The sequence below is a fragment of the Cololabis saira genome, chromosome 11 (genome assembly GCF_033807715.1).
Source record: "Cololabis saira isolate AMF1-May2022 chromosome 11, fColSai1.1, whole genome shotgun sequence".
Classification (NCBI taxonomy): Eukaryota; Metazoa; Chordata; class Actinopteri; order Beloniformes; family Belonidae; genus Cololabis; species Cololabis saira.
The window spans coordinates 39,158,420-39,185,430 of NC_084597.1; the positions used below are offsets into that span (position 1 = coordinate 39,158,420).

A 27,011-nucleotide genomic window follows, 5' to 3' on the forward strand; every position below is an offset into this window, starting at 1 on the left:
ACCAGCCACGACTCTCTATATCAAACCATTCAAAAGTTATGGCAGAAAATAGGGACTATCAAATATCGACCAATCATAAGAAGGGGCGGAGCTAATTTGCCCCAATTATGTTCAAGGACTCAAAACCGAGTCCCATGATACCACCCACGAGTCTTTATATCAAACCATTCAAAAGTTATGGCAGAAAGTAGGGACTATCAAATATGGACCAATCAGATGAAGGTGGGGCACGCTTTTTGGTCTATCATTAACACGGTAATGCTGTTGACTGAGAAAAGTAATGCGCATCGCCGCATGATCGAGACGCACATTTTGATGTATAACACACCTGGGTGCACGTTACGGTTCGGGCGAAGAAGCGGCCGAAGAAATGGCATAAATTGCAGCAATATTACACGATTAATTCAAAATGGCCGACTTCCTGTTCGGTTTCGGCCATGGCACCAAGAGACTTTTCTTTAAGTTACGACATGATACAGGTGTGTAGTGTACCGATTTTCATGAATGAGTAAATTCAGGGTCAACAATATTTTTTTCCTTTTTTTTCCTTCCTTTATTGGTTTGAAATGCTTTTAAACTTTAAATGCTTTAAATTACAGCAGATCCACATCACATCTTAGTGTGGCTGTGTCATTTTTTTTCCCTCCATCTGTCCTTTTCAATTTCTTCTACAATATTTCTATGGCCTCATTACATTTTCCATATAGCTCAAGGAAATGCTTAGTGCTTAAGAAAAGACTACAGAAGTAAACATTTGTGATGATTCAATGTTAAACTCAAAAGTCTTGTCTGTGTTTGTTGTCATCTCTTCTGTGATCCATTTTCAACTGTGTCAACTGAAGCCAAGAGGGATGAGCTCAAAGTCACTTATTATAATAGACGCTTACAACAAAATGTTTTGCCTTTTATAATATCCCACTCCATTTCCTCTTGCCTTTGACTGGAAAGTGAGCGCTGTTTTCTCACAAGCATTGACTAAAAATTTTACAGAGGGTGGGCTTAATTTGGCCTAGAAATGCCAGTGGAAAATTAAAATCTGTTTTGAAGGTACGTTAAGTATCCATTGGTGGCTCATTAAATATGCTCAAAATCCTGAGGAGCCCATCAAATCAGTCTATCCTTGTAGAGAAAGTCTGGATGTGAACAGTGAAGGTTAGTGGCCATTTGAATCAGCTTTGGCGTCGACAATTAAAAATTCAGACTTGTTCTTAGAAAACTGATCAAAAGACGGTGTCAAATAATTCTATGCAAGGTAGACGTATTTGCTGTTTTCCTGACAGGCTATGGCTACAGTTTAATTTACTCTTCTACACAACACACACCTGTTGACTCATCTCTGTTGCTCTGAATACATCACCTTGTTGTTAAGCTCGAACTAACTGGGTGCATAGTTTGATAAGCAACCATTGGTGCAACCATTGGTCTGACTGGTCAGACTAGGCTTAATCAATCGTTTGTTTTTTGTATGAAATTGCTTTTATTTTAAAAGTTTTGATAGTTACCAGTATAAGACAGAAGTTTACTTCACACTTTCTTTGCTGAGATCTTGGTGACTCTCTTAATTACCTCTAATAATCCTTAATGACTTTATAACAAACTGGTGACTAGTGAAGAAATAATGTGATCAAGTTATTAAAAAAAGCTGCTGTCTTTACTGGGTATGATGGTGGTTTCTCCAGGAGGTGCAGTGATGGTGACAGGGATGTGGATAGTGTTGCTGTTGAGGCCAACCTGGCTGGCCCTGCTGGAGTTCTTCTGGTTGTCATCATCCTCTTGCTTTGCATTAAGAGTTATGTTACTGTTCACAGGACTGCAGGCAAAGCTGTCCTCATCAGCATCTGGCTGCCTCTCTCTGAAGAAAAAGATGTATATTGTATTATGTCATGACACAAAAAGTGATCAAATTAAATATCTAAACACAGTTAGACTTTATGTACAATTCATGTGCAGACTGGTAATGAGAATCAAACAGTAAACAGAACTTTGAGCCTGCAGCAAATTATTTCTATGGTGACTTTGCTGGAAAAACACAAATTGTTGGATGGATGGATGGATGGATGGATGGATGGATGGATGGATGGATGGATGGATGGATGGATGGATGGATGGATGGATGGATGGATGGATGGATGGATGGATGGATGGATGGATGGATGGGTGGGTGGATGGATGGATGGATGGAGTCAGAAATAGGATGGTCAGATATTTATGAAGTTATTCATTCAATAAGTCATCTACAAATGTAATATTGACATATGTGAACAACGTTTGTACTGGCTGAATTTCAGTAGTCTTACCGACAAGCTTTGTCATCGTTCCTCTTGCACTCATCTCGACCCAAAGTAGACTGAGCTCTGGTCATGCGAGATTGGCGTCTTTTCCTCTCTCCATTGCCATTCCCTCCATTTCCACCCCTTCCTCTGCCCTCTCCCTGTGCGCTGTTCACTAACAAGCCATTTCCTTCTTTTGGTGTTCGATGAGAGTGATGGTGGCGATGCCCTCTCTCCTCTCTCCCTCTCCCCCCCTGTACATCACTGGCCTCATCCTCAGGAGATCCAGCCTGGTGGTGTTGTCTGTGTCTGCCTCCATCACACCTCTGGTTCCTCTCCCCTCCCCCCTCTTTCATCTGGGGGCCGTCTGCATTTTGTTCTCTGCTCCTGCTGTGATGCATGTGGTATCTCTCTCCCCGGCTGCCACCTCCCTCACCATTCTTGTCACGATGGCGGTGATGCCTCCTGGAGTGTGTGTGGAAGCTGTCACCCACCCCATCCAGCTGGGAACCCTCCTCCGTACTTTCTTCATGGGGTGGGTTGGGCTGGTCACCGTTCTTGGCCTGTACCCGAAGTGGCCGGTCCATATGAGTCTTCATTTCAGGATGGAGATGAAGGGTGCTGGATATCCGGAGGCGCTCCTCTGGGTTGAGTTCATTAAACAAGGCCTCACTGCTCAGCTTCATGTTGTGTCTCCTCAATTGGGTCGTCCTCTGCTCCCATATTGACTTGTTCTTTGCAGATCGCAGTTGCTCCTTGCTGCAAGTATCAAGCCAGATCCACAGGGAAAGATCACGTGCCATTGAAAAAACAATGATACACAGATATTCTATTAATCATGCTCTGAATGAGTGCCAGTCAGTATGGTGTTTGGGTAAACATCGCAACCCAGAGATCCATCCATAGCCATAAACATCCACGTCTAAAAAAGACATAGCATTTTCCAATGTAATGACACTCAGCAAACTCTGGCGGTGTAAACTAAGAAGTGCAAAGAGAGGTCTATGGATGTGGCAGCACAAACATTCACCATGGTAAAGTTTCTGGGTAACATGGCAGAAGTATTATACTGAGCTCTAATAACTGAAATGGTTAAACGTGTACTGTGACATTGTGTCAAATGTCAATCCCAGAAAAGTTGGCAGGTTTAACAAAATACAGCAAAAACTTAAATCTGTTAGTTTATTTACACCTTTAGCAGAAAGTAAAAATGAAATTATTCATTTATCAGAAAATGTATATATTGAAAACAACTATTTGAATTTCATGCCAGCCAGAGACTCAAAAAGCCAGAAATCTTGCTTGTTTATAGTTGACAAATACTTCTTTTACCGAGGAATTTGCCAAATAAAGCAGTAAAAATCCTACAATGTGATTTCCTGGATTCTTTCCCCCCATTCTGTCTCTCATAGTTGAAGTTACCTATGATGAAAATTACAGGCCTCTCTCATCTTTTTAAGTGTGATAACTTGCACGATCGGTGGCTGACTAAATACTTTTTTGCCCCACTGTATGTGTTTGGTGACTGAATAGTGTACCCTTTTCTTTGGAAAAGCTGAAATGATATTTATCTTTTTTTTTTGTTTTACTGTTCAAGGCCTTTTCTAATGACCAAGTAAAACACAGAAAAGGCATATGGCTTTGTTTATTATCTCACTTAACAAATATAAGGTTACTTGACAGGAGAAAGGAACAAAAACTACGAATTCATCCACTCGAGCAATTCTTCAAGATTATAAGGGGAAATATTCCAGCGTGAAAAGCACTACTTATGGGTCGATCATGAGACTTTGAGGCCTCTACTGAAAAGTCTGACTGGTGGAAAACACCAGAAATGAGAAGAGGAATTAGTTTCTGTTATTACTCACTTATCACTTCTTTGTGCCAAATCTTAGTGATCTTATACTCAATAAAAGTCGCAGAACATGTAGGTGTTTCTTAATTTTCTAAGTGAACCACCTTATGAGTTAATGAAGCAGGCTTAAAAAAAAAAAAAGATGCTATGTTTTATGGCCATTCCCTGCAGAAAGTTTACGTTAATTAAGAGACTGACTAGACAGCAGGGACATTATGTCTAGAAATGGCAGTAATTAGATTTTTCTTTTAATAAAATGGGTTTTCAGAAGACGGGAAAAGTATAGGAAATGTGAAACGTAATTCAATGTGTCAAATGCTTCCACCTCTCATGTAAGAACACATACTGTTGCATCTGTGCACAGTATGATTTATTCACACATTGATTTATGGGATACTTAAAATAATTCCATTTGATCACCTGTACCTCAAGATACATCGAGCAGGGGATCAGTAGACACTATAACTCCTAAAAGACATGCACAGATAGGAGACACAGAGGACAAAGTACCCACAGACAGGTAAACTACACACACAAATATACTATATGTATAGTTTCAGAAAAGACAGCAAGAGGTGTCCTGACTGACAGGATAAGAGTGTTATTTTGTGAGCTGTATTTACAAAGAACATGCACACTCAAAAGCATACTATACAAGAAGTGTTAGTAATAAATTAGCATGATCTAAAATTCTTGTGTCTGGCTTTCAATCTCCACTGTTACATACTGAGACTGCAAATTGACAAGCAGGAGAGCAAACCTAGAGCTGTCAGTTTAATTTTAGATTACACTGGGACAACTTTGGGCTTGAAGGAGTGTCCATGAGGCTATGATAAACAGATAGGAACTGTCAAACAACCTACACTCGCAGAAACACTGGGAACTTGACCATCTATGAACAAATCAGAGAAAACTGAGCAGAAAGCACCAGCACAGATTAACTAAATAAACATACTTGGAACGAGGAATATCTGTTTACTGTCTACAATTCGCACGGACGCACGCTCGCACACACACACACAAAAATGCGCCTTAACTCTTGAATTTCACGCTGCAGTTTAATTATAATGGAGGTCCACAGCTGACAAAAGGTACAGAGACGACATGAGGCGAGAGGAGAGCTGAGATAACCAGACAGGTGAGGAGATAAGAATAGGATCGGATACGGAGAAGAAAAGCGAGGAATCAGAGAGATGACAGCAGAGACGTAGGAAGTCAGGGGAGAGGAAAAGAGGGGTGGAGTCAAGAATAAAGGAGTGAAGGGAGAACACAAGGAGGAGAGTATTGTAACAGAGAGATAACTCACGGTGACTGAATGCTGTTGATGGACGACCTGCGAGAGAGTGCATCTCGATTTTGCTTTACAAAACTGTACATGCAGAACAAAAACAAAAGAAAAATGAGACAAAAATGTAAAGGGGGACTGGTGGACAGAGTCCACCAGTCCCCCTTGGTTCACAGAGTAGGCCTAATATGTGCATCTCACTTAAATAACAGAACAACAACAAAAATCAGTGTGAGCAGTGACATTTTTAAGACACAAAAATCTAAAAAAGATCCAGAGTTTCATTAGAAAATGAGGAAACATTTTTAAACTACAACTCAATAGTAGCATTTCAGTTTTGAATTAATTTTTTGGATTGCACTGCTTTGCAGTTTCACTGCCTGGCAAAAAGAAAAACACGTCATGACCTGGATTTTAGCACACAGAATAGGTTAAAATCTATAACTGGAAAAGGGTTGTTTTTAGCTGACACCAAGAAAAAGTTATTAACCCTCACGGATGCAAAGAGAAACAACCAATATCAAAAGATGTAAAAAAGATGGCACTGATGCTTGTGCTTCAAATTAGTCAATTTTTTAGTTTACATCAAAGAATGATGACCTTTTCTAAACAACTATAAGGAGATAGCTGAAACTACCAAAACTGAGCTAAGAACAGTCCAACGCATTTTGAAACCTTGACAGATAGCGATAGACCATCAATTTCAAGGAAGAAACATGGTCAGGAAGAGATGTATGATGTAAATTGCAGCGCATTTAAATGTTAGTTGAAATCAGATTGAAGAGAACCAACAGCAGATGTCATGGCTTTATTTACTATTCAAACATACACTAAAAATAAAGCACAAGCTGTTGGGACTAAACAGATAGTCATATTGTCTAATGAGTCCAGGGTTGTGTCCAAAATCCCCCCCTACATTATACTTGGTGCACTATTCCCTCGTCTCCTATATCAGGGAGGTCTATGCAGATGACCATGAGGTAAGCTCATAGACAGAATTAACTATAAGACACTACTAGTCAAATTATTCGTTTCTGTTAACTGTTTTATTGCTGCTGGACGGTTAACACCCAACAGATCATCATCAGCTAATGTAGTAACCATTGCATGCACACTACCTTTCATGATGCATTGTCAGATATGCTGAGTACACTGCACAGTACGTGAATGTCCTCACTGCATAATTGAACAGCATTGCAAACTGGGGAACACTGTGCAGAGCAGTAGATAGTGAGTGCTCAGCCCATGTAGATTCTCTCTGTTCCACAGTAATGATCCCTTTATGGTAAGTAGAGCAATGCCAGAAATGATGCATCAGTGATGTCTACAGCTTACTCTGTTAGCTTGTTGAAGAATCATACTGGGGTGGATTTAGGTTGAGGTTAAACATTGTTATTTGACCAAACAAATGAACTCAGCTGACATCCTGAATAGACTAAAAGATTTTCCCCTGATAGGATGGATATATTCAAATACAACAATGCCAGGATTCTAGATATTAGTCCTGTTGAGATTCTTCAGAATATGCTGCAAAAGACCAAAGAAGTCACAACTTGCGGGAAAAAATACATACAAATTTAAATCTGGACAGAAATACAGTTTGAAGGCAGCGATGTCATTTTGTAATGAAACTCTGATTTTCTCTGCATAGTAAACAAACAGAAAAACCATTGGTCACATTGTTTAAAGACCAAATTAAAATTAATCCGAGCACACTTAGAAAGCATGCATACAATCACAATCATAACAGTGAAAGAGGGAAAGATTAGGAAGTTAGACGACTGGTGATTTACGGCACTGATCAGTCGTTAGTGTCTAAATGACCTCATTCTCCGTGAGGAGGGTGGCAATTAAGGCCTGAGTGCGAACCAAATATGATAACTGTCAAATTAATAAAAGACTAAGAAACTGCACAGCACATGAAATAGCTGTGCAGAAATATCCCAGCAGTCCTTAGACCTTACTGTGAGAGCACAAAGAGCACACAGTTTGCAATATTTTTGCTCTTTGTGAACAGCATGAATGAAATAAACTCATAAGTAACTCGAAATTGCATTTAGAGGTTTTTGTTACCATAGACCCAGTGTCACAGCCTTGTGTTGGTTCAGAGGTTCGCTTTTAAATGTTTGAATGGATAATCACAGGGTATTTATGCTTTTTTTTTTTAACTGTTCTCCTTTTTCTTTTAAAATACACAATATATCTAAAGCAAGAGAGCTACACATTAAGGGTCAAGCTTTAAAGCAGTTCAATAATTGGTTGTTTCAGACATGAGCCAATTCTTTTAAAAACAGGGGAAACCAGGAAACATTATTAAAAGAAAAAAAAAAGTATAAAACTGCTGGTGGAAACTCACATGAGGTCTAGACTGAAGCTTCCTTAATTGCCTATAGTGCTGAAGAAGGTCAGCAGTGAGGCGTAACAAACAAGGCAACACAACAGCACTCTCATAATGGGAGTAGATGAGGAGAAATCCATGACAGACACAGATGAAACAAAGTACATACACACACTTTTCAGACTCAGAGAGGGCATTGTACATAAGGGGGCAATATGCTGAGAGAAAAGTCTATTTCCAGTGTGAGACTGGAAAGAGTTACCGCTTGAGGGTAAAAGATTCTGGGAAACTTACGCAGTGATCGAAATGTTGGCAGCTGACATTGGGCTAACTTCCTTCACTTCTAGTGCCTTCTGCATTGCAAGCTTCTTATTGGCTGCCTCCTCCTGTTCCTCTTCATCCTTCAGCCAATCAAGACATCAAATTTGTTTTTTTGTCACATGCATAGTGAGGTTCACTGCAACCTTTTTATTGCTCTGAGGTACAAGGATAGCACGGACAAAGTCTGACTCAGCTCACCTTAGTCAACTCCTGGGCATTTGCGAGGTTGTCAACAGCAATGGCCAAGAACACATTCAGTAGGGTGTCTGAATTATGATAGCATTCAGTTGAAAATACAGTGAAATTGCAGTACACTTTTTAATAATACAAAAAAGCTCAAAGTAGAGGATAGAGGCCGAAGCTCAACACCACCCTACACCCTTCCTACTACTTAATCTATGATTGTAGAAATGATTTCTGCAACAAGTTCATAAATGATAATCACCTCAGTTAGGCAGGTAATGTGCTTTGTTGGGCATGCATTTTAAATCAAATATGTCAAGTTAGACAAGAGCACACTTACTTCAAGAAGAAAATCTCTTGAATTAAATTATCCCTTTATGTTTAACGTTTTCACCTGTGGTCAATCTAAGAGTCAGTTCAAATTCAATTCTAAAAGACTGTATTAATCTCAAAATGGATATTAATTCATGAATCACCAAAGGGATCCATCCATCTATCCATTTCCATCTGCTTATCTGGGACCGGGTCGAGGGGGCAGCAGTCTAAGCAGATATCCCCAGACTTCCTTCAGCCAAGACACTCCCTCCAGCTCTGGGGAGTCCGAGGCCTTCCCAGGCCAGCCGAGAGACATAGTCTCTCCAGCAAGTCCCGGGTCTTCCCCGGGGTCTCCTCCCAGCGGGACATGCCTGGAACACCTCCCTAGGGAAGTATCCAGGGGGCATGCTATAAAGATTCCCAAACCACATCAGTTGAAGTGTGGCAAACCAGGACCACCACCCTGGTTTGCCACTCCAGCGGCACTGTCCCCTTCTTCCATGCATAGTTGCAGAGGCCAAGACAGGTCTACAACATCCAGAGGCCTGAGGTACTTAGGGCGGCTCCCATCCACCCACAGTGCCTTGCCACTAAGGAACTTACAAACTACCTCAGTGACTGCAGCTTGGGTGATGGTCAGTCAAGGTGGAGTCAAGGTCAACAGCTCTCCACCCGCACTGTAAACAGTGTTGGCAGAGTACTGCTTCCTCTTTCTGGAAGGTCACTGGAAGGTTTGCCAGAATTTCTTCAATGCAGACCAATAGTCTTCCTCCATGGTCTCACCAAGCTGTGGCTGTCCACTGTATCAGGAGTCCTACAAGCCAACATGGCCGGGTAGGACTCCTTCTTCAGCCTGACAGCATCCCTAACTTCCGGTGTCCACCACCGGGTTCTGGGATTGCCGCCACAACAGGCACCAGAGACTTTGCGTCCACAACTTCAAGCTGACACATCGACAATGGATGCGGAGAATACGGTCCACTCGGACCTAATGTCCCCAGCCTCCTTCGGAATCTGGGAGAAGTTCTCCCGGAGGTGGAAGTTGAAGACTTCCCTGACAGATAGTTCAGCCAGACACCCCCAACAGACTTTCACTATACATTTGGGTCCGTCCAACTTCCTCCTCCGCCAGTGCATCTAACTCACCACCAGGTGGTGATCAGTTGACAGCTCAGCCCCTCTCTTCACCCGAGTGTCCGAGACATACAGCTGAAGATCAGGTTAAACAACAAAGTCGATCATTGACCTCCGGCCTAGGGTCCTGGTGCCACATGCACTGATGGACACCCTTATGTTTGAACATGGTGTTCGTTAGGGACAAACCGTGACTAGCACAGAAGTCCAACAACAAAACACAGTTCGGGTTCAGATCGGGGAGGCCGTTCCTCCACGCCTCTCCAGGTATCCCTGTCATTGCCCACGTGAGCGTTGAAGTCCCCCAGTAAAACAATGGAGTCTCCAGTCGCAGCACTATCCAATACTCCTCCCAGGGACTCCATGAATGCCGGGTACTCTGTACTGCTGTAGGCACATACAACAGACACATACAACGTTAGAGAGACCTTTCCCTGACCTAAAGGCACAAGGGGGTGAACATCATCATCGGGGTGAAATCCAACACGTGGTGGTTGAGCTGGGGAGTTATGAGCAAGCCCACACCAGCTTGTTCCAGCTCAATTTCCAATTTTCAAGTTGAAATTGTATCAACTCAGTATGTGGTTCTATCGGATTTGATATACTGTATATAAGACAGTGGAGATGAGACTGATCTGATCCAATAGCACTATCAGGGGCCGGCATTGTCATAATTCCTTGATTGAGTTTCTAACTGACACCTCCAATACAAATCATGAATAATAATATGAATACATTCAAATTCAAACCTTAAATCTTTAACCGTTGCAACAGCCAAACTTGATTTATCATGATTATATGAAAGGTTTTTATTTTAAGGGTTGGTTAATGCACAAGTTTTTTCCTACAGATCATGTACTTTTACAGCTAATGTTAATTTTAAATCAACAAATAACAACAGCTTTCCTTTGAAACCGGAATCAATATCTGTTATGATGAGGTATATATCAGGATTGGATCCATACTCATCTGCAATCTATTAGTGCATTACTACAGTATTCAATGTCTGGCCAATTTACAGGGGACAGAATGGACATATCGAAATGAATGCAGCTTTTTTCTTGAAGTCTTCCAAGCAAAACAGCATCTAAACCATTGTGTGTAGTTTAAAAAAAAATAAAAAAAAGTTACATTTGTAGACCTCAACTTAGGACCTGCAGCATGGAAACATTACATTTCACCTCCTTGATCTTTCCACATGTTGTTTGGAAAGTTATTACTTCCCCCTAAATCTAACTCCATAGATGTCCATAGATGGACACTATTTTCACTTTATAAGAATGAAAAACAGATGGAATAACCACTCTAAACTGGGGACGTTAAAATTATTTTCCGATCCGGCTTCTTTTGACTCAACACACGTTATTTCATAATATTATTAAAGAGGATACAGTTTCCAAAGAGCGTCAGGACAATGAAATAGATGGAGGAAAACATGCCGCGATGTACACCTCCTTGGGACTCAATGCCGTGGTACATCACAGCGTTCCAGTCCTCACCGGTCAGAATCTGAGTAAGAGAGGAGAGTCAAAACAGCGCTGTGGATGCAGCAAAATTAAATCATTTTACTGAGTGAATGGTGATATGCAACCACTAACTCAAAGGTTATTATCAAGCATCTTAGTGTGCAGGAGACCCACAATGAACTTAATCCGTCTAATTTAAATAAATGATCAACTTTCTTTCCCCATACATTAAGTATTCTCGCATTTATTCAGACGCTGTAAAGGAGGGGTTGACTTACTTGGAACACAGTGAGGATGGCTGCTGGGAAGGTATCAAAGTTTGTTGTTGGTGTTTCATCCTCAAAATTAAACCTTAAAGAATCAGAGGCACAACATTAAAGAATAAGAAAAAAAGAACAGAAAATGAAGTCACATTCAGGTGTTCATGAAATCTGTCAGCATGTCAAGGAAAGGATTTAGGTTAATAATATTAAAAGCTTGAAGGTCAACTAAGGTATCCAGGCAACAAGTAGCATTCACACTTGGACTCACACCAGCAGCATTTCTTCTTGTTCTTCTTGTCTGTAAAACATGTCCAGTCTCTAATCACATATACACAAATGTGTACTTCTATTTTTGTGAGGACCCTCACAGACATGAGGAAATCCCTGACCTGAAGCCATGAATCAGTTTTTAACTTTTATTTAAAAATTCTCTGTGTATGCTATTTACACTTTTTGCATCTTTATTTGAGGTAAGATTATAACTCTAACACCAGATAACAAGATTGATTGAAAATACAAAATAAAGCAAATGCAATAAACAATGAGGTTTCGCCCCTCAAGCTGAGTTAAAATCGTCATCTGTCCTCACAAAGATAGAAATACAATAAGTCAAAGAGTTTTTATTATTTCTTTACAGCTCAGAATAGAAGCCAAGACATATGACGAAGGGAGGTTTTTGTTATACAATAACGGTTGGGACAGAAGGATCAGGAAAGAAAAAAAAGAGTTACCAACAATATCAGTTCTCAAACAAACTGCCTCTGCAGCTCAAGGCTGCATCACTCTGTATGACATTATCAGTCTGCACAGAGAAGCAGAGTGGTGCAGCACATCAGCAAATCCACATGTCTTCTCAGCCTTTAAATTCCAAACATATAGAATAAAAATTAAGTGACGTTAATATTGAGCAATTTTCTCTTAATTGGGCATAACCTTTCACCAAGGGCTCACCAGAGCTCACCTGCTCACCACAATAATTATCTTTATGAGACAGAGTCTCCCTTTCTGTCATCTGTAAAAGCAAAAACACCACAGAAATGAGTGGCTCTAATGAGTCCGCTTAATTAATTTAGCCTGTTTATGTCAATCAGTGGTGAGAAGTCTGGGAAAATACTCCTTCCTTGGGTGAGCCCATGCTTCATCGCTTCAGAACTGGAGCTGTTTGAAGCATGTTCAGGTGGAGAATCGTTCAGATGGCTACACTGACATGTATCGTTCAGAGCCAGTCTTTTTTGAACTCATCACACTGCACATCTGAATGGAAAGGTCAACATGGGGCAAAGACAGTGACTGACAAAACAAACAATACGAGATCATGTAAATTAGAGAAGAATAAAGGCAGCTTTAAGTATTTACAACCTTATACGGTTGTCCTTACTTGGTTTCCTCTGCTCTACTGTGTTGACACAGACCTGACATAGTTAAGGTATCAACCCACTGCAGTCACATTAGTTCACATGTGTAGGTGCAGGTGAGGTTTGTGTTAATGGCTGGTTATTCATGGGAATTAACAGTAGGGTCTTGCTGAATAATGTCACTACTTCTATCACACATGCACACCTTCTACACAAAGAATCTATGCCTTTGTAGAAAGCCCCCAAATGACCCAACAAACCTGCCAAAACCTGTATCCGTGGTCTTGAAACTAAAGAAGACAGTGAGAGAATGACACAGAGATGCATAAGGATAGATTGGTTATTCAAATAAAATTGCCTGCACTGATGGCCAGATGGCCAGTGTAGTAAAAGACCATTAAATATCTGTTAAATAAATATTTATGAACTAATTTATTATTACTATTATTTTCTTTTGTTAATACTAATATTATATCTATATTTGTCCAGGTATAAAAGACCTGGACCAGATTATCTTTTATTCAAGTTTAGTTTATGTAATTTTAATCGTGGACTGTTTATTTTTATTCTTCTACTTATTATTTGTATTTTGCACCGTGGGTCAGGGAGGACTGTAATTTAATTTGCGCAGTATGTCGAACATATAGCATATCTGACAATAAAGCTTGAAACTTGAAACCTGTGTGTACTTCCTTTATTCACTTTTTTTTTTACATGTCTGTGACATCTTTCTTCACTTGATCACATTATAGTCCTTTTATGCTAATTACGGATGCCTTCGTAATGCTGGCTGTAGCTCCACAAACTTTAATTTAATTTAACGTAGATAAGGTGACGTGTTTGTGGTGCGTTTCACATGTACTTCCGTCTCCTCTAAATAGAACCCGCACAGCTCCTGCTGACTCATAGAAACACAAACACGGGGTGATGGCAAACTACCATATAATTAACATTTCCTCCAAATTTTAGGTCAGTTGTCAGTGAAAGTTAATGTTTGTAATTGACTGCGGCAACATTATGTAAAGTCACTCTGGGCAAACATCCCTTTGGGAGATAAATTCAACATATTTCACCATTTAATATTTACATCAATATTCAGAGCTACTTTTTACTGCTAAAATATTGCATACTCGCTGTACCTGAAACAAATATTGGAAAGTCAGCGATGCCATGGCAGAGGAAACTGCTGACAAAATACTGCTTAGCAACTTTTCTTTTGTTGTCTGCACTGGTAAACCGCTTTTCGTCTCTTGTCCTATGTTATGTTGGTGGCGAGTTGCAGAAATATTATTGGTAAATTAGGTCTAATCCATGAATGGTTTACGGATTTATAGATTAGATTATATTAGACTAGATATTCCTTTATTCATCCCTCAGTGGGGAAATTCACATTTATAATTAGTCACAAAAAAGGAAAGCCTCCGAATAAAGAACTTGATTTGTCTAAAACTAAATATGAACATGTCATTCTACCTTAAATGTCTTTTGGTATTCAAGGTGTGTGACAACAATTTTGCATTAAATACTTAGACAACATGCCCCGCTAAAGCTAAAGGAATCATATGGCAGGAATTCACCAGTTAACTTGACAGACCTTGTAGGAAAACACTTTGAACTGGAGTAAAGATTACAAATTTGGACTGAAACAACATAATCGCTGGTATAATTACATTTGTTTAATACCAACAGCCATATAATTCCAAGCATCTTATATGTCAAGTAAAATCAGCCTGTGGGGTAAAAAGGAAGAAAATGTGTGAAGAAGGAACTGACAAAGGAAGATGAAGGGTCTGCAAAAATAAGGACGTACAGCACAGTTACCACAGCGACAGCTTGGACAAATGACAGCTGGCTCCCCCTCAGTGAGGATCCCGTCATTTGTGCACATTTGTGTGTTTTGCATCTGCGTAAACATGTTTATTCTGTTGCTGGCACTGGTTTACATGTCTGGTTTCACGTTGTAAAGAAAAGGTAGAATGGAAATGTATATAGTTTGTAAAAATAGAATTTGTTGTCAAGTTTTTTTTATTGAATTTCATTAGTCTTCCCCATCCACCATTGCCTTCCTCAGCCTTATCGTTAAATCTTCCATACACCCCATTGATCCATCTCCACCCTAACTCAAGTCTTTTCTCTTTTCCATCCTCCCTCCGCCTTTGGGAATTAGTGCAGCACAGTGAGTGGCTGCAGCACTTCGCCGCTACGTCCGTGTGTGGACACGTATTTTCTTTAATAATAAAGATTGGAAACATGCTGAAGGACTTCTTGAACCATCCATGGAGACTTCATTAACTCAATACTGGAAACAGAAGTCATGTGAGCCCATGTTCCCCACAAGCTTGCGCCCGAACAACCGTCTCTAATCTTGATGACAATAACAGCAGATTTACAAATTATAGATAAATGCACCACCCTTGCTTAACACACACATGTGGATTAAACAATAGAAATGTATAATATTGGAGACATCACTAAAAAGCATTTGAACAATAAACATTCTGCTGCCTTGCGATGATCCTAGATGTAACACAAGCTTTTACCAATTCATTAGAGGGCTGAATATAGAGGTAGCCTCATATATAGATTTAGTAGGAATTCAGTTTTTTTTCTTTGGTTTTTATCTAGAAAATGTATTATCATAAGCCGTAACCACTAACTTACTGGTAATTCAATTCACACAGGTCCTTTCAAACATTTATTAAAAGTAGATCACTCACAGTCCCATTCATGGTGAGTCCAGAGGTCCCCCAGATTTAACCAATTTGAGGTAATTGCATTTATTTTTATGTTTTATTTCATTTTGGCATGTTAAGTTGTTATGAATTTGAATATATATGTATATTTTCAATACTATGGGAGCAGGATGAATTTGTGTAATTTATACTTTAGATTAGGGCTGGGTGATATCCACTCAAATCAATATCACGATAAATTGGGTTTTACTTCGATAACGATAAATGTATGATCACCCTTAGCTGGCAACAAAAAAAATCTATTTTCAGATTGGCTGATTGGTCGGTAACTCCAGACAGCTGCTCTAAGTTGAGAGCTCAGCGCAAAGTAGCGTGCCGTGACTTGTTTGTAAGATGGGGTGTTCCAGTTACTCTGCGGTGAAGTTAATTTCTCAGCATGAGAAATGCCATGTGTGGTGTGAGAATGAGTGAATTTGTTGAAATGCGCGAGTGTCACACTAGACTGCCGCTTCTTCGTTTGAACCAGCAGCCAAACCAATTTTCACCCAATTTTCTTGGGTTTCCCTTCTCATTCAGACTGGATGGGTGAAGTCACATGATTACAGACACGCCGACTTAAAGGGGAATGAAACTAGCCTATCAGGACACAGTCAAAACAGTGAAAAAGATGTTTCTTATCTTTTTTTTAATCAAAACAGCAAATTTATCGGTCATCGCAGTGAATGTCGGTAACAGTAAATTTCCAGTCTATCGCCCAGGCCTACTTTAGATTAATCTCTTCTCCACTGTCCCACTAAAGGTTATACAATCACATAGCCTGAAATGATTATTTGCCAGCTCTCCTGGGTATGACAAAGTCTGCGTTAATCAAGAATGACAGACTGTAACTCATAAATATTAAAACAACAAATAGGGGGAAAAAAGAATAAATAAATAAATAAATATATATTTATTCTTCTACAATAGATCCAGCTTATTTAATTTGAAATCAAATATTTTGATATATATGTACTTTTTTTCTGAATTGTGACTACGCCCTGCAAGTCTCCACAGAATCACAGTCTTCTGCCACTTCTTTTCCAATTCTCACAGTTCTACCAGGAGACATACTTTAGTGCATTGAGGGCCAAAAGATTATTTATCTGAGCTAAAAATCGAACATGGATATAACAAAACATGGCTTCCTTTTCTTCTTCCTTCCCAAAGCCATTCGATCTTCCATTTAGGGTTAAAATCAATTAACTTGGAATCCAGAAAAAGTTGACTGAGGTGTGTTTTTAGGTTGATCATCTTTTCTTGTCAGAAAAAGAAATAAACAGAAGTCATCTGACACACTGGGATTTTAGAACTGGAATAATAAAAACATATGAGGCGATAACAGACAGAAAACAATGTTGCTAGAAGCACTGAGTGGTCTCATCTCAATTCGTCAATCACTAGAGACAGATGTAATGTTAATGATGCAGCAGACTGACTTAAACTTTGGCGTCATGGCAACAGTCTGACATTTCAAAGACATCCAGTTATGATTGTTGCGAGGGCTTTCTAGCCAAGTCGGCATGACAGATTTAACATGAAACCACCTGCCAAAGTAATTCAGTGTGTCTAAACAAATTTCAGAGATTTGAATGGAAATGTTGTCTTTTAAATGCTTTAGAAAATGATTTCTTTAAACATGCTGAAAGACCCTGGGCGATGTTTGTATTCAAAACCGTCAAACACTTTTCATCATCTTTCTGGAATTTTATTTTCTTCTGCGTTTATGGCAAAGCACAAGAGGTTTGGTCATGCAAGCAAAAGCTGCACTTTCCCCAACACCACAATCTCTTCCTACTACAATCCAGTTATCCTCTGATGAACCAATTGTGCCATATACCTGAATATGCAGGGCTCCAGACTGCGACCAAATGCTCGCATTTTGCGACCAAAATTTGAGTATGTGCGACTGAATTTCATGTCCACTCGCACACGTGCGACCAGTAAATTTGCCAGTGTTACACCAACGCAGAGCCTACTCTGCGTTGGTGTAACGCGGAACCATAAATCAGCCGTTAAACTATCCAATTAAATCATGTTGGACATTAAACTGACGCTGTTGTAAACCAATAAAGCTGCCAGAGCCTTGGTATCAGCCAATCAGAAACAGAGGAGGGCGGGTTCGCCCCCCCCCTCAGGGAAGACGGACTTGTCAGAGACTGGGGGACCAGTAGTCACGTCATTTAATTCACATATGCGCGTGGTGTGAAACTATCAAACAATGAACACGGCGTCAAAGAGCAGCGGTAGCGTTAACAAAGCGCTGGTTTTTAAAACTCGAACTAAATTAAGTTTTCTTTTGAAAAAATGCTGAAAAAAGTGTCGCTAAGAGCCGGGGACACTGCGCTTCTTTCCCCCGCCCGCCCCCGCTGCCCTCGTGAAGAAAACAAACATGTGGAAGCGGCCGCCTGAGAAACCAGCGCAGAAAATACAGAACCACAGTTTACCCCGTACAGACAGCGGGCTGAGCAGCACTGTTAATGCTGGAAATTACTTGCTGTTTGAGTCTGTGTTTATGCTGCCTTATGCGTTAATGTCCGCTCACACAGACAACCAGCTGCGTTAAGAAACAGACCCCGCTCTCGCGCTCCACGTGAGGAGGAGAGCGTCGTACTGTAACAGAGACGTTCTATAAACTATAAAGTGTATAGAGGATCTTTGACTCTAATACAAAATTATGATTATTACACCTACAGACGTCGCCGTTAAAGTAAATGATCTTTTTTCGCATGTATCTTTTCGTGTCCAGTCAACTGTGCGGGCAAAACTTGCAGATCATTGAATCGCCAGGCACGTTACTATGGAGCTAGAACAGTCTCATAATTCACAAATGCACAGGACAAGTTTTATAAATGCACGGACCGATTTGCAAATACACACACCGTTTCACACGTGCACAGGACAAGTTTTACAAATGCACGGACCGATTTGCAAATACACACACCGTTTCACAAATGCACAGAACAATTCACACGTGCGTAGGACAAGATATACAAATGTATTTTTGATGCACACACAAATATAACCTGATTTACACATGTTTTTTTGTCTGTGAGCTGCGCTGGATTTGTGTGTGAGTTTTGAGACTCCCCTGACGTGACTAGATGAACAAATAGGTTTTTTTTAACACGGAAGGATCTGCAACCAATCAGATTAAAGGGGCGGATACACCTGCTGTTTGAGCTGCGTTAGCGCTGTTCACTTAGAAAAGTGATTAATATTTCAAGTTAGTGGAGTGAAGATAAAAAACAGTTACAGGAGATAAAATATAAATAAACAGGATGGAGAGGAGATCATTGCTGCTTTTCTTGTGATCCCGGTAAATAAAACAGCGCGATTGGAGATGGTTTGTCGGGCTGTTCAACCCGTCGGGAGAGCTCTAGTCCTGCCGATGCAGCAACTGATGATGAGAAACAGTGGAGATTTTTGTATATTTGCTCTGTTTGGTTTCACGAAGTATTACTGTCCCGCTGATTGAGCTCAGAACCAGACAGACAGCAGAGAGCTGCTGCGCTGTCTGACGGGGACGAGCTGCAGGTGGAGCAGCAGTGCATGTCAGGAGATTAATTTACTGAAATATCTGGAGTAAAGTCGGTAGGCTATCAGTCGACTGATAACCGAAGAACCTCTGTATCCAGCTCAGATGTTTGATGATCGGTGGACTAAACCCCGACAGCATCATCACGGCTGCATCTTCCCATGCACGACTCTATCTGCACCGGGACTGTGTTGATCTGCCACCGCTGTTTTGACACATGTTTGTCTCTGTGTGGTGGCGATGTCACATCATAAATGTGAGGATAAAAGCTGCTTGTTTCTGACCTCCACGTCTCACTGGTCAGCTGGTCTGACCGGGACCAGCGCCGCTCGCGGCCAGAGCCAGAACGACCTGCAGCAATATTCACCCCCGTCAACAGGCTTGTTCTCCTGAAAGACACCTGTAGTTCAAATATATATATATCTCCGCTGTTTTCGCATCATCAGTTGCTGCATCGGCAGGACATGGACCTCTCCAGTCTCCTGACGGCTCTGGTTGAACGGCCTGACAAACCATCTCTGATCGCGCTGTTTTCTTTACCGAGATCACAATAAAATCAGAGCAGTGATCTCCTCTTCATCCTTTATTTATCTTTTATCTCCTGTTGCTGTCTTTACTCCACCAACTCCAAATATTAATCACTTTTCTAAGTGAACGGCGCTAACGCAGTTCAAACAGCAGGTGTATCCGCCCCTTTAATCTGATTGGTTTATGAGTAAATCGTCCCCCACGTAGGTCTGCTCTTATGATTGGCTGGAACAAATGAAGACATCTGATTGGTTGCAGATCCTTCCGTGTTAAAAAAAACCTATTTGTGCATCTTGTCACGTCAGGGGAGTCTCAAAACTCACACACAAATCCAGCGCAGCTCACAGACAAAAAAACATGTGTAAATCAGGTTATATTTGTGTGTGCATCAAAAATACATTTGTATATCTTGTCCTACGCACGTGTGAATTGTTCTGTGCATTTGTGAAACGGTGTGTGTATTTGCAAATCGTTCTGTGCATTTGTAAAACTTGTCCTGTGCACGTGTGAAACGGTGTGTGTATTTGCAAATCGTTCTGTGCATTTGTAAAACTTGTCCTGTGCACGTGTGAAACGGTGTGTGTATTTGCAAATCGGTCCGTGCATTTGTAAAACTTGTCCTGTGCATTTGTGAATTATGAGACTGTTCTAGCTCCATACGTTACACACAGACAAGGACACACTCATACACACTCATACACACCCCCACCCGTGCAAAACCAGTGTTCAGTGTTTTGGATATTTCAGCTTAAATTTCAAAATGTTATACAAGTTCAATGAAGTTCATAGCTTGTTTGGTTTTTTCTGTTATTGGACACACAGTTTGTCATGACATACCTGAAAAATGCCTGATGCTTCATGGCAAGCTGTGTGTCTGGTGACAGAATAAATTAGACAGGCTAAAATGATTTGTTTACTGCTTGAGCTGTTGATATTTCCTTCTTTTTGGCACTTTAAATGGATATTGAAAGACCCATTTGAGTTATTTATTTTTTAGTTATTTCACAATAATTATTGTGAAATTATTATTTCACTAGTTATTTTACAGTCGTATAATTCAGGCAACAGCTCAAAAAACATTTTTAATAACACTAACCCACATTAATATCGGATCGGATCGAATCAAATGGTGATAGAAGACAGAAAACAGAAGGGCTAATACAGCATTTAACTTTTGTACTTGAAACCTTTGGGAAATGACCGCACGGCAAAAAAGGGGCCATTTTTAAAGTGTGGTGCAGCGCATAGATGGCAGGGGAATATGAACTGGCCTGAAAAAAGTTCAGTCAAAAATATTTTTTTTGCTTTAATCCCTGAATTCATTAATCTATTATGAAATACGTATTACTAATACACTGAAATGTAGTAGAAATGTAAAAATTTGGTTAGCGTGTCGATAAACGATGTGCGCTCCTAAAATTTCTGATTGTGCCCCTAAAAATTTTCAGTTAGGGGCTACTGTGCTCCTAGTGAAAAAAGTTAGTCTGGAGCCCTGATATGGCTCCATCACAAAAGTGTCTCCAGCTGGAAACCAGAAATACCAGAACATAGATTGCAAATTACAGAAAAAGAAATCGAGGAAGAAGAAGAACTGAATTAAAATAGTGAAGGACGAAACTGTATCACAGAAAATGCTGGAGGACACCGGCTACAAACCAGCTCAGAGAATCAGATTATGCTTACTGGATTAAAGGTCCAGAGTTGTTAGAGGACTGTATCTGCAGACCTGTGCTTACTGGGAAAATGTACACTGTGTAGAAGTAAAACAATGCAAGTTAATTTCTTGAATAGCCAACAGAGCACCATGGTCGACTACATATCTATGGAGGAAGGATTTTTCACCCGAGACTTTAACAAACATTAACAAGACATGTGATTCACCACCGGCACAGTCCTTCATATCTGGATAAACACCCTCCCTCCGGCGCCCTTACTGTGCCGATGACTTACTGTAGTTGGATCATTAGCAAAAGATTCCCACACCATGAAAGCAGAAAAAATGTCTAATTGGTTGTTTAATCAAAACTGTAAGGTATATATTCCTATCCGTCACCTCAATTTGGGATTTCACATCATTTTTAAAAGCAGTTCAATTTTGTTAAAATAAACTCCTCTCTATTTGTGGGTGTGGTTCATTTAAAGTGAGTTGAGATCTCTCAATTGGGATCTGACAAGCTGACCCTTTTTGTAACATGCTAAATTTGAAAATTTACATTTATTTCTGCTTTACTCATACTCTATTCATTTGAAGTCAGTGTTTTCCGTAAAGTTTTTGTAATCTAAAATTGCACTTTAAACTTTTTAACACCATGGCTTGAGCATTTCCATCCTAGAATGTCAGTGCACAGAAACAACCTCTGAACAAACTTCATTCATAACTGGCACAGGCAAACTTAGGCTACAGGGTGGGACTAACTTTTCAGGGCTGGCAACTGGGAGCCAGGGATATCAAAAGTTAGAATTTAGCAGGATATTATTATTTGTGCCCAGACTGTGTAGTTCAGCAGAAGGCTCATATTATCTTTGCTTATTAGTTTCACTTGTATGGGTCTCTGTGGCTGTTTTGTAATTCTGTCTCTGGTCTGTTGAACATGTGTTTGTGTAGATGTGTCCTTCTGTGCTGACACACTACAGATTTAACTATATTTTGTCTGGTCTGGTTGCATCAAGTGTGTCACTTTTTCATAACTTGCACTGCCCCAAGAGTGTCTTTTCTTTCACAGCACCAGGGCTTTCTCAATTCTGATATTTTACTTTAGTATTGTCTGTTCAAATAATAATAACTTAAAATGTATTGGTCTTTCACTCTTCATTTTCATATACTTTAATAGTAAAAGCATGCCAACTATTGAATAATTCATGCAATTCTTCAAAGAATATTAATTTTTTACTTAAGTCTTATGCTGGAACATAAATAAAGCTAATATATGGCTGTTTTTCCTTTGTGAATTTTCTTCAATTAAATGAAGACAAAGCTGAAATAATAGTGTTTTGTAATTACACCTCTAGTTAAAAAAGCTGATCTTGTTCTGGGAGTGATGGTTAATTATAGACCTGTATTCAATCTCCCTTTGATTTCTAAAGTTCCTGAAAAAGCTGTTGCAAATCAACACATTTTTCCATTTACATGTCCTGTTAGAGCTCAGTGCTATTTATTTCATAGGTTCCAGTACAAACATGTAAAGGAAGAATATTCCACATTCATCCAAGCTGGCCATGGTGTTCCACAGGGCTCTATACTTGGCTCATTATATATGATCTCTTATTTCTATGTAGACTCAAGGTTTTTTGGGTCAAAATTGATGCAATTAGAGTTCTGATGATATTTCCCCAACCTTAGGTTCCCTTCATTCCAGTTCCAGTTTCACCCAGGTTTTTCAATCAGGTCCATAAAGACATCTGTGGTTATTATCTGATCATCATTATCAAAAATACATTGATAATAAGCCTCCCAACTATGGTAATTATGGTATGGTAATTTAGTGGAGCAGATTAAGGCCAAAAATAGCAAGGATCGTTCAGTTGCGGATACAAGCATGAAAATTGGTACACATACTCTTCGAACCCCACTCTATTCAAAAGTACCGCGTGCCACGCAACATTCAAAGGGGACGGCCTCCAAAATCCAAGATGTCCGCCCAGAAATGTGGTTTTTCCTTTATAACTCGAAATGCATCGATTTTAAGCCCCATAAATATATTGAGTGCGACTATAAATTTGGGCATTGCGGACATTTTGGTACCAAATACATGTCTGTATCTATTACGGTTCTCGTAATACAGCATATAGGTACTTTTACAGACTCGCGGGAGAAATAGACATTTGAACATTGATTGTTGTTCAGTGAATATTGTAGGCTACAGGGTGGGACTAACTTTTTAGACTTTTTAGACTTTTTATCTAAAACTTAGACTGTTTTCTGGTAAAATAGCACTATATCTGGTACATTACTGTCTTTATTTCAACACTCGCTCATTTTCTCTTCCGTAACTTTCACTGTCACCAATCACCGATACATTTTCTGTCCGTTAGCCTCCGTTAGCATCTTAGCATGGCCGCTCCGGCTCCCACCGCTTCACCTCTTTCCTGCTCAGTGTGTGAAATGTTTAGTTATTCCTCTGCCTCCTTTAGTGAAGACGGTAAGTGCTTAAAGTGTAGCTTATTTGCAGGGCTGGAGGCGAGGCTCAGTCAGTTAGAGGTCCGGTTTGGCCAACTAAACCATAGTCCGAGAGCCCCCTCAGCTAACCAGGCTAAGCTAGCGGCGGACCGGCCCGTAGCAGCTGAGCGTAACCGCTCCCCTGCAGCTCCCCGGCAGCCGGCCAGGCAGGGCAGCTGGGTGACGGTTCGGAGGAAGGGTAGTCTTAAAGGGCTCACGGAACACCACCCGCTTCATGTGTCTAACCGTTTTTCCCCACTCAGCGACACATCTGTTGAGAAACAGACCCTGGTGATTGGAGACTCTATTGTGAGACATGTGAAGCCGACTCCAGAGACCTTAGTTAGGTGTATCCCGGGGGCCAGAGCGGGCGACATAGAAGCAAATTTGAAGCTACTGGCAAAGGGTAATCGTAAATATGGTAAAGTTATCATCAATGTCGGAGCTAATGACTCCCGTCTTCGCCAGTCGGAAGTAACCAGAATGAATATTGTCTCGGTGTGTAACTTCGCCAAGACCATGTCGGACTAGGTTTTTCTGGCCCCCTCCCCAATCTGACCAGCGATGACATGTTTAGTCGCATGCTCTCGCTCCGCCGCTGGTTGTCTCAGTGGTGTTCAGAAAACGACGTGGACTTTATTGACAACTGGGAGACATTCTGGGGAAAGCCCGGTCTGATTAGAAGGGACGGCATTCATCCCACCCGGGATGGTGCAGCTCTTATGTCTAGAAATCTGGCCAATGTTATTAGACACTCCCCCTGACAATGCAGGGTCCAGGCCAGGATGCAGAGCTGTAGTTTAACAGGGCTGGAGGCGAGGCTTAGTCAGTTAGAGGTGCCTAGCAAAATAGAAGTGGTTGCAGTTCCCCGCCCTCCAAAAGTTCACCAGGTGCAGCGTTATAGAGGCGTTAACCAAGATAACCTTGTAAAAATTAAAACCAATGTACATTTGGTACCAATTACAGACCTAAAAATTAGATGCGGACTACTAAATATACGATCATTAAGCTCTAAGTCTCTGTTAGTAAATGATATAATTACAGAGAGCAGGAGTGATATTTTCTGCTTAACAGAAACATGGTTACAGGAGGAAGAGTATGTTAGTTTGAATGAATCAACTCCGCCCGGCTACTTTAATCATCACATTCCTAGAAGCACGGGCCGAGGCGGAGGAGTCGCAGCAATTTATAACTCCGGTCTCGAAACAAAAATTGAACCTAAGTGCAACTATAATACATTTGAAAGCCTCATGCTTGGTCTGAAATTTCCGAGCCGGAAATCAGAGAAGCCAGTTGTGTTAGTGGTAGTGTACCGGCCCCCTGCTGGTGCGTATCTGGAGTTTTTGTCTGAATTTTCAGATTTCCTTTCTGGATTATTGATCAGCACAGATAAATTCATCATAGTGGGTGATTTTAACATTCATATGGATGTTGAAAGCGATAATCTTAAATTATCCTTCGATTCTCTTCTAGAATCAATGGGTATCTCACAAAAAGTGGATAAACCGACGCACTGTTTTAATCATACTCTCGATCTCGTTCTCACCTACGGTGTTGAAACTGATGGTCTGTTGGTGTCACCTGTAAACTCCCTTTTATCCGACCATTACTTAATAACGTTTGAATTTAATTTTGTTGATGTTGAAGTGCAAAATAGGAGGTATTATTTTAGCAGATGTTTGTCTGATGAAGTTATTGTTAAATTTAGGGAGGCCATTGCTTATCTTACGACAGTGCGAAATAGTGATGTAGTCGAGGCCAGTGACCTGGGTTCTACCTCTGCAGATGTTGATTTCCTTGCTAGTAACACTGCTGATTTGTTGCATTCAGCTTTAGATGAAGTTGCTCCTTTGAAAAGGAGGGTTTCTAGCCACAGGAGCTTAACTCCCTGGTATAATTCAGATATCCGCATGTTGAAACAAAACGTGCGTAAAATGGAAAGGAAGTGGTACTCTTGTAGGTCTGTAGACTCTCATCGTGAATGGAAAGATATTCTAATAGTATATAAAAAAGCCATTCGCAAAGCCAGAACAGCTTATTATTCAACGTTGATAGAGGATAACAAAAGTAACCCACGTTTTCTGTTCAGCACTGTAGCCAGGCTGACAAAGAGTCACAACTCTGTTGAGCCGTGCATTCCTGCAGCTCTCAGTAGTGAGGACTTTATGGGCTTCTTCAACAGTAAAATCGCGAGAATTAGAGAAGAAATCAACCAGCCGGTTGTAGGTGTTTCTTCAGCTTTAGCGACTTCCCTAGGCTCTGACTTGTCTCTAGACTGTTTTGATCCTATAGACCTCCCTGAGCTGACTTCACTCGTTAATAGAGCTAAGTCAACCACATGTATGTTAGACCCCATCCCGACTCGACTATTCAAACATATTTTTTCTCTTATTGGTACGACAATACTGGACCAAATTAACTTATCCCTAAGTTTAGGATATGTACCACAGGTTTTCAAAGTCGCAGTAATTAAACCTTTACTTAAAAAACCTTCTCTTGACCCAGACACCTTAGCTAATTATAGACCAATTTCCAACCTTCCATTTGTGTCTAAAATTCTGGAAAAGGCAGTTTCAAGCCAGTTATGTGACTATTTGTATAGAAATGATCTGTTTGAAGTCTTTCAGTCAGGGTTCAGAATGCATCATAGCACAGAGACAGCACTTGTTCGAGTCACGAATGACCTCCTTATGGCCTCAGATAAGGGATTAGTGTCCATACTGGTTCTACTGGACCTCAGTGCTGCTTTTGACACTATAGATCATGGCATTTTACTGCACAGGTTAGAGCATGTTGTTGGGATTAAAGGGACAGCTCTATGTTGGTTTAAATCATACCTATCTGACAGGTTCCAGTTTGTTCATGTACATGAGGTTTCTTCAGAACAGTCAAGGGTCTGTTATGGTGTTCCGCAGGGTTCAGTGCTAGGGCCAATCTTGTTCAGTTTATACATGCAGCCGTTGGGAAGTATAATCCAGAATCACGGCATACAATTTCATTGTTATGCTGATGATACGCAGCTCTATTTGTCTATGAAGCCGGATGAAACAGAACCGTTAGTTAAACTTCAGGCATGTCTTAGGGACATCAAGGACTGGATGTCCAGAAATTTCCTGCTTCTAAATTCAGATAAAACAGAGGTTATCATTCTTGGTCCAGAGCATCTTAGGAAGGGATTAGATGGTGTTGCGATGGCTTCCAGTGCAACTGTGAGAAATCTTGGTGTTATTTTCGATCAGGATTTGTCGTTTAAACCATATGTCAATCAGGTTTGT

General features: G+C 40.5%; 1 protein-coding gene across 1 annotated transcript in view; it reads right to left on the minus strand.

The window, feature by feature from the left end:
• Window positions 1–27,011, minus strand: part of cacna1bb (calcium channel, voltage-dependent, N type, alpha 1B subunit, b) — a 248,616-nt gene that overhangs the window by 74,226 nt on the left and 147,379 nt on the right. Inside the window, exons 17-23 of the mRNA XM_061734480.1 lie at window positions 11,446–11,518; window positions 11,093–11,210; window positions 8,268–8,335; window positions 8,043–8,149; window positions 5,432–5,494; window positions 2,298–3,029; window positions 1,656–1,852 (exon numbers count right to left, since the gene is read on the minus strand). Of these exons, the coding sequence (XP_061590464.1) occupies window positions 1,656–1,852; window positions 2,298–3,029; window positions 5,432–5,494; window positions 8,043–8,149; window positions 8,268–8,335; window positions 11,093–11,210; window positions 11,446–11,518 (1,358 nt within the window). The remainder of the gene's footprint in view (window positions 1–1,655; window positions 1,853–2,297; window positions 3,030–5,431; window positions 5,495–8,042; window positions 8,150–8,267; window positions 8,336–11,092; window positions 11,211–11,445; window positions 11,519–27,011) is intronic.